This window comes from Alexandromys fortis, unplaced genomic scaffold, assembly GCF_014885135.2.
Source record: "Alexandromys fortis isolate MF-2015 unplaced genomic scaffold, M_Fortis_MF-2015_v1.1 scaffold_16, whole genome shotgun sequence".
NCBI lineage: Eukaryota > Metazoa > Chordata > Mammalia > Rodentia > Cricetidae > Alexandromys > Alexandromys fortis.
In genome coordinates, this window is record NW_026067893.1 from 18,527,492 (window position 1) to 18,536,546 (window position 9,055).

Sequence of the window (9,055 nt, forward strand, 5' to 3'; positions counted from 1 at the left end):
CCTGAGAGGAAGAGTAATGGTTTGAACCCTCTGATTTAGTTCCAGCAGTAACCTGGGCTTAGGCCAGGTGCCCTCTAAGAGTGTCAGCAAGGAGCCCGGCTGCTTGAGTAGTTTGCCACGGGGACGGGTAAATGACAAACCATAGGCAGATCTCCGTGTATATCTAAAAGACGTTGGAGGAAAGCCAATGGTTGGATTTGGGGTGCCTTAGAGACCAAGGACTCTGTTGGTTCCTAAACTTGAGTATGAATCAGAACGAGGTGTGACCGAGCCTGTGTTTAAATGTGTGTTCCTGGGCCCTGTCCCCGGAGGTGTTGATTTTGTCACTTTGGTTGAGACCTGGAGTTCCATACATCAACATCGTCCTCTGGGGTTCAGGGCAAGTAATTGTGGGCCAGACCTCCATCAGCTTGGAGCTGCTCAGCTATCTCACGTGCTGATGAAGAAATGCCAGCGAAGGCAAACATGACTTGTACGGGACCATGAACAGCTTCCTGCGGAAGTTGTGGAGATGTACGCTGTGCCCTCTTCATCAGTGTGGGCGTGCTGAGAGAGAGCCCCATCGGGTGAAATTTGTGGTTAGGAAGGGAGAGGATTGAAAAGTTCCCAAGCTCTAAGTGTAAATGAGAGAATCCGGAAAAGGCTGGTTGGGAGACGGGAGGGCAGAAGAGGTCATTGTTGCAGGGTTTCTTCACGCAGAGGCCAGGTTTCCTGAGGTTTGTAGAGAACCGCTGGGGGAGGCATATGGCCAAGAGACTCTGGGAAAGCTGGGGGCTGGCTGATCTATGCTATCTGGGAGCTAGTGAGGCGCAGCTTGTCGAGTGACTGGTGCTGACAGCAGCTTTGGAGGGAGTCTCCCTCTGCCTAGTTGGACTCCCAGACCCCCAGCTCTGTAGGTCTGGCACCCAGACTCAGGCACCTGGTTTCATTCAACACTAGTAGAATCCCAGCGTCTCCAAGACTCAGAGAAAACTCCAGTGGGGAGTGTCGTGAGGGATTTCCAGGGCCACCTTCCTGCACTCTGTCCCCTCTAAGCACCTTCCCAGCTGTCTTGGCCATGCCAGGGGCTCATATGAAACAGAACACTCTCTGCTGGGCCCACCCAGAATCCCAGTTCCAGGAGCTGGCTCTGTGTGGGAACAGAGAACTGAGCTCAAATCTGGAAGCAGAGCCAAGGGTCTGATTTCCCACTAATATCCTCACGATGCTCCCCCCACCAGGACTTCTTAAGGGAGATTCACTCGCTCTTTCATTTATGAAACAGTTCTGGAGGTCGGGGCCAGGCCCTGTGCTGGCAATGCGGGGAGAATATGTACGTGGATGGGGTGGCAAGACATGACATACTATTCCAAAGTGAGGGGCTCCCCAGGACTCCTGTACACTGGCTTCTCTCTCAGCCCTGGATCTCTGCTCACTATGCCTGGTCTCCTTCTCCTTCTGCTCTTGTTAAACCTCTCATTTCCTGTGACCTCATGTCCCACCATCTTCAGGAATCAATGTCGCCATGCCCAAAAATACAGTTAGCTCGGCTTCACTGGCGCAACTTCTGTTCCTGCACTGACAGAGATTTGCCATTTGTCACCTCTGCACACCATTCCTTTGGCCAGTGTGCTTTTAACTGTGTCCCCTGCCCAGCTCTGCTCATTCCTCATTCCTTTGATGAAATGCCCGGTAGCTAAGGAGCCACACCTTAGCAAGTGTGGCTGCTGCTGGCATCAGAGCGGGAGGAGGTCTTCCTCTGCCTGCCTGGGGACAAAGAGAGCACTGCTGTGGATGGAGAACAGGCAGGGTGAGGTGCTAGGCTGGCTACACTTTGGGGTGGAGGATGATGCCTGGCAGGACTCTGACCCAGCAACATTTGGATTGCGGGCCTTCCTCCCTTATGGCTACAAGGGGCAGGCACACATGATTACCCCAGGGAAGAGCAGACATCAGGAGCTGTGATAGCTATGCACCTATCACCACAGCAGTAGTGAGCTGGAGCTGCTTCACCAGCTTGTGAGAGAGCCTTTATACTCAGCCTCTAATTCCACCATTGCCGACTAAAATGGGCTTCACACCAGGGGATCAGCCAACACTGCCAAGCAAGGCTATAACCACTCCAGTCCTTTGCTAAACATCACTACGCCATTACTAAGCATTATTACAAGGTTTGTTTTAGGGGCTGGGGAAAATGGCTCAGTGGATTAAAGTGTTTTCTGGGAATCCTGACAACTTGAGTTCAACTCCCAGAGCCCACATAAAGGTGAGGAGAGAACAGATCCCATGAAATTGGCCTCTGACCTCCACATGCATGCCCTAGCATGTGCATGCCTCCCTATCATAAACACGTGCTTAATAATAATAATAAGTAAAACAAATCTAAATATTTTAAAAAGAAACTATACTTTTAAAATCAGTCTCTTGTTTGTATTTCAACATTTTATATGTACTAACTTTAAAATGTATTTGAGGAAGAGTGAAGAAGGTACCCGATGCTAACCTCTGACCCCTATGTATAAGCACATACTTGTGCATGCCTGTCTCCCACATACACGCACACATCCTTACCAACATGTACTTATGCCGCATACACATGGATACACAAATTTCTTTTGGCCACTTTTTGAAGATGCCTTCTCTTCTTTCTTCCCTCCCTCCCTCCTTCCCTCCCTCCCTCCCTCCCTCCCTCCCTCCTTCCCTCCCTCCCTCCCTCCCTCCTTCCCTCCCTCTTTTCCTTCCTTCCTTCTCTTTTAATTTTTGGAGACAGGTCTCTCTGCATAGTATAGGCTTGCCTAAAACTCACTATGTAAACCCAAGCTGGCCTTGAACTCATGAATGTCCTTCTCTCCCAGTCTTTTAACTACTAGAATCACAGCTGTGAGCCTCCATTAAGGTTTTCTATTTTTTTTTTTCCTGAAAAGCATTCTTCCTATTGTAGTTCATTCGCCACCTCTTCCTGAAATGCCATTTACTTTATGACTCAGAATGCCATAACCAAACGCCACCACCTGTTGGCAACTCTCTGAATTGCAGGTTGAAACTCTAGTGGGTTTGACAGGCAGAGGGTTATTTTTATGGAAACACATTTGAAATTCCTTCTATGGCTCTGCATTTTCAAGTTCTGACCTCAGATGGCAGAAAGATTGTAGCTCAAGACTCACAGGTGCTAGGGACAGTCTCTTGTCACTATTACTAGTGATTTTCAGTTTACATACATAATGTGTATGTAATTTACTCAAGGGATCTTTTAAGTTTGTAAGTTCTTTCTCAGAAAGACCAGGATGGCCTCTGAGGCTTTGGACGTATTTATGTCAAGGTCCAAGATGCTGTCGATGCTCCTGGTCCACGGTTAACAGTCTAGCAGTGGAAGAGGTGATGGCCTGGAGAATTTTCTCATAGATGGCTTCCATGGGTCCCATTTTGCCTTTCAGTAATATTTCAGTAGGTGTGATTTTTAGATGTACAGTTGTCCCTCCCTCGGTATCTGTGGGGACTGCTTCCAGAGTTCACCACAGACTGAAATCCACAGAAGCTCAACTTCCTTTTGTCAAATGGTGTCATAGTTGGCACGTAGCACTATGCACTTCCTCCTATATAATTCCTGACGACATGTCGTAAATGTTTTATAAATAATTACTATACTGTAATGCCTAGGACAACGAGAAGGAAAACAACCTGCACATGTTTAATATAGACACATTGATTTTTTTCAAATAGTTTTGGATCCAGGTGTAGAACCATTGATACAGAGGACTGACTGTAGACTTAGCTTTCTAGATTTTGTGGAAACAACCATGGATTTAATGTTTTATCTGTTTGGATTTAATTTTGTTGTGTGGAATTCAGTCAAAGTCTACTTGAGTTTTTTTTTTCATTAGCTAAGCCACCGTTTCAACAGAACCCATCAAAAAGTCTCCTACTTTCCATAGATTTGTGCAACCTAATTTTTCATAGTTTTCTTACATAATCTAGAACCCGATCCTAGAGCATGTTTTATGACAGGGTTGCGGTAGCTCTATCAATTCTCTCTTGACTGTTCTCACATAATTGTGAGGTGGACTTATAGATCATTTTGTCAACAATGAAAAGTTATTGTAATTTTTGAAGTGCATGAACCTACACATCACCTTAGAGTTCATCTTTAAAATCATAGCCTCTCATTCTTGAATATAGTACATTTTTCTTTCGGTGTTACCCAATTTTACAGTTCTTTAGCTTTTAATTTTTGTGCATTTATGTGTGTGTGTGTGTATTTGTGTATGTATGTGCCATTTTGAACATGTGAGGCTCAGAGAGCAACTTCTGGGAGAGCTAACTCTTCCATAGTGTGGGTTCTGGGGATTGAAGCCAGGCCACTGGGCTTGGTAGCAAGCGCCTTAACCAATGCGCTATCTTGCCCACAGTTTTTTTATAGTTTACCAGGAGTCTGTATTTCTTTAACACAGTGCCTACTAAACTTATTTCAAGGTATCTGACTCTTTTTGTGCTTTTAAATAATTATACATATATTATATGTCATAGTTTTTATTACATTCAACTTTATATTTATAGCATGGTCACTAGCCATAGGCAGCAATTTAAATTTAAATTAATCAAGCAAAATAAGATTTAAAACTCAGTTTCTCTTTCATACTAACCACATTCCAAGTATCCAGGAACTACAGACAGTTAATAGATACCCCACTGAAGCTCAGATATGAAGTCCCTTTAAAAGGTGCTAGAAGTTTCTATTATACAGCAGTCTGATGTGTTATTGTGGATACATTAACTTATTTCAATTTATGTCTTGGATTTTGCAAGAAAGCAGTTGCCCTGATCAAACTTGTTTTCTTTTCTAAACCAGTGTGAGGCCATCTTCCTTTCTATCAACGAAAGTAAAGCTAGCGGTCATGTGGGAGAAGGGTTGAACCTCCCCACTTGTGCCCATGGTAGTCATCACTAAGCGATTACGGAACCTCTGTTATTAGAGCCTCCCTCTTTAGTGTCTTGTTCTTCTCCATGGAGACCCAATATTAACTCCAGTGAGTTGCAGAGAGGGTACTAAAGCCCCTCTCCATGGTTTGGAGAACACACTGTGAAAGGAGTTTGGGTGTTGTGGAATATTAGTTAAACATGTGTTGCATTCTTTTATGTGTTACTTTGCCTGTCTAAACACATGATTGGTCTAATAAAGAGCTGGGCAGCCAATAGCTAGGCAGGAGAGAGAATTAGGCGGGGTTGCCGTGTAGAGAGAATAAACAGGAGAGGAACAGAAAAAAGAAGGAGGAGTGAGAGGAAGAGAAGGAGAGGAGGATGCTAGGGGCTAACCACCTGGCTACACAATCAACCACGTATAAGAAGGAGAGAAAAGGAATATAGAATAGAGAAAGGCAAAAGCCCAGAGGCCAAAAGTAGATGGCTAGAAATAAGCCACGTTAAGGCAGGACATTCATAAATAAGAATAAATCTCCATGTATTTATTGGGAGCTGGGTGGCGGGCCCCCAAAGAGCAAAGAGTAACACAACCAACTACATCGGGGTTTCTGAATCTCCACTGAATGTCACTGTCTGAATAACAGGCGACTCTGAGTTGTGGGCAGGTAGCTTCTTGAACCATCTTTGGTGGTGTCCATGGGATCCACTTTGGCGGTCTTGGGATGGAGTCTGGGGGAATCTATAGGCCAGGAAAGCAGAGTTTGGGATCCAGACTCCATCACAGGAAGCCCATAGGGGCCACAGGGAGGGAAACAGGACTGACTGTGGCAAGGCTCTCTGGGCCCTGAGGTGGAATGGAAGCTGCCCATTGTGTAGTGCCTAAAGCCAGCCCCACACCCTTCTGTGGATGGTGTGGGTAAAGGCTACCCTGGGTCAGGCATTTGTGAGGGGCAGCGTTTCAAGGGAGGGAAGCATCCCACCTTTAGGAAACATAGCACTCAGTCTAACTGTACATCACTAGCCTTGTAGACCGTTACTGAGGGTCTTGAGGGCTACAGGACACAGATGCTTTCTTGTAGACACTGAGTGGGTCCAGGTGCCCACTCGGTGCTCAACGCTTGCTCACGCCATCTGGCCTGATGCTCACAGGAAGGAAGTGGCATCGCTGCCCATCTCCACCTGAGAGATGAAGAAGCTGAGACTCAGGGAGCTTAGGCTGTTTGCCTAGTGTCTCAAGGGCAGATGCTGCCCGATTCTGTCCCATACTCTGTGGCCTCTGGCTTGACCTTCCTTAGTGTGGGAAGTGGGTTTGGGCAGATGAAATGTGTGTGCATAAATCCAGAGCCTGTCTTCAGGGCGTTTTGAGTCAGGCAGGGTGGGAGAAGGAGTAGAGGTAGATGGTGAGGGGGCTGAGAGGTGGAGGACCGGGGCTCTGCCACTTGCTGGCTGTGTGACCAGGAGTAAGTGATTTTCTTTGCTGAGGCTCTGTTTTCCGGTTTGCGACGGTACAGAAATACAAAAAAAAAGTAACACACAGATAGAATCCATTGCTAACTGTTAAGTACAACTCTAATTCTAGATGTGTTGCCCTGGCCCCCAGCCCTGCCTGCCTGAAGCTTGGCATGCGCAGATACACGCCCAGGTCCCGCACGTGTTAGGTGGCGGATGACACAGTTAAACCCTACAGCAACACACACCGAGACAGGAAGGGGCGTGTCAGGGTGGGAGGGGAATTCACCAGAGGAGAGGTGGGAGTTGTGGCAGAACTCCGTAAAAATCAGGGTGGCTCTGCGGTTCACCGAACGCTCGCCATGGCCGGTCCTGCACCAGCCGTTAGCAAACCCCATCTCAGTTATTTCTCACACAATGTGAACTCCAGTCGCAAAAATTTTATCCCCGGATGAGGAAGCCGAAGCCGAAATGGGTCGAGTGATTTGCCGAACAGGACCGTGGGGGTGCGCCTGGCAGAGAAGAACACCAGAGCGTAGAGAAAGTGGGGAGGAGTCTGGGCCTATGATCCCATCTCACAGCTTCATTACCTCCAGCGGGGGCCACTCTAGGTCCACAACTTTAGTACATGGGCCTATGGGGACATGTCTCCAAAGCAGAATTACGCATGCGTCCCGATAAGCCCTGTCTGTGTTCTACACTACCTGTGCTCAAGATCCCGGGTGCTGGATTTGACTGTCTACAGCAGTGGTCCTCAACCTTCCTAATGCTGCGGCCCTTTAATACAGCTCCTCATGTGGTGGTTCCTCCCAACCAGAAAATTATTTTTGTTGCTACTTCATAACTGTAATTTGATTGCTGTTGCAAATCATAATTTAAATATCTGTGCTTTCTGATGGTCTTAGGCAACTCATGTGAAAAGGGTTGTTGGAGCCCCAAAGGGTGGTGACTCACAGGCTGAGAATGGCTGGTCTAGAATATTGCTTGTCCCTACAGAAGGGACATGTAGGATGGGGGCTCCTGCACAAAGAAGGGCAGCAGATACTGTAACTGGTGTGTAAACAGTGGCTCTGTGCTTTTTCTTTTATAGAAGAGGGACAGGAGAGGAAAGAAACGGTTGTCTCTATGTGATGTTTAGCCTGTAGCTGCCTGGAGCGAGGGTGAGACAGAGGGGTGTTTATCAACCAAGGCTCTGGGTTCCCGTGGTGGTTGGCCCAGATACCATGGCTCTAATGCAATTATCATTGGGGCTCTAGGAGAACACTGATTGGCAGGACTGTCCTTTCTAGGATTTGCTCCTCGCATCTGGTGCCTTCAGGCGGGTTAGCAAATCCCTTTTCTGACTTGCAGGCTTAGTTGACCCACTCACTGTGCTTTCTCTTGCTAGCTGTCTTCTGGGGAGACATCGCCCTGGAAGAGGAGGATCTGAAGTTATTTCACATCAACAAGGCTGAAGACTGGACCAAGCCGTCCACAGAGGAAATGGCACACAATACTGGTAAGTATTGGCCTCCTGATCTGTTTGTAACCCAGCATTGAGGGCTCCTCTAGGAATCTTCGGTATCTTTGTCCTGTAGGTCTAGGAACCTGTGTGGAAGCCCTGGAGGGACCACATACCTCCTCTGGTGGAGGCACGGATCTGGGGCCTTAAATTTAGCTGATTCTTCTCTCTCTCTCTCTCTCTCTCTCTCTCTCTCTCTCTCTCTCTCTCTCTCTCTCTGTGTGTGTGTGTGTGTGTGTGTGTGTGTGTGTGTGTGTGTGTGCCTGTAGCAAGTACTTGCTCATATTTGTGCACCTGCACATACGGGATCATGGACAATTGTGTGTGCATGTGTGTGGAGGTCAGAGGTCAATGTCAAGTGTCTTCCTCGCCCATTCTCTACCATTTGTGGGGCAAAGTCTCTCACTGAACCTGGGGCCCATTGTAACATGATTAATAAAACCCAGTACAGATATTGGGGTTCAACTGAAGGTCAGAAAAACAGAACATCCAGCCACTGGCTCTTAACCTCTACCTCTGTCTGAAATAGCTACAAAGCTCTCACAGGGGTTGGCAGATGAAGGGACAATGTGGTCACAAGGTCATGGAACCATTGCTAGGGGCTGGGGACTGGATGGAACCATTAGATAAGTCAGACTTCCTTTGTGGTGTCTGAGTCTACGAGCAACACTGGAGTTTGTGTCGCCTCCTCTACGTGGTTGGAAAAGCTGGCTAGGGTTTCAAATGAAGAATTGAATTAATCTTCATAACAGCATACGCAGCCTTAGCTGTGCTCTAGCATAGCAAACCATCTCTTCATGGCTTACCATGACATCTGTTCACACTCTTCCTTGGTCCTTCCCAGGGGTCTGGAGAAGACAACCTAATGAATCTGTGCTTAAAGTGTTTTTTTTTGTTTTTTTTTTTTTTTGTTTTTTTGGTTTTTCGAGACAGGGTTTCTCTGTGGCTTTGGAGCTGTCCTGGAACTAGCTCTGTAGACCAGGCTGGTCTCAGACTCACAGAGATCCGCCTGGCTCTGCCTCCCGAGTGCTGGGATTAAAGGCGTGCGCCACTGCTGCCTGGCTCTGGTTCATTCTTTATGATGGCAGGAATGCTGCCTTTGCACCTGCCCCTTTGCACCCTTCTTGGGCTTTTTACATTTTAAGCCTCAAGGAGAGGTGTGACTTGACTGAATTCCCCTTCCTTCTGGGGATGGTGCAGCCCTGACTT

General features: G+C 47.3%; 1 protein-coding gene across 1 annotated transcript in view; it reads left to right on the top strand.

The window, feature by feature from the left end:
• Tll2 (tolloid like 2) overlaps positions 1-9,055 on the top strand; it is a 109,527-nt gene that overhangs the window by 16,527 nt on the left and 83,945 nt on the right. Inside the window, exon 2 of the mRNA XM_050149630.1 lies at positions 7,733-7,843. Coding sequence (XP_050005587.1) covers positions 7,733-7,843 — 111 coding nt within the window. The remainder of the gene's footprint in view (positions 1-7,732; positions 7,844-9,055) is intronic.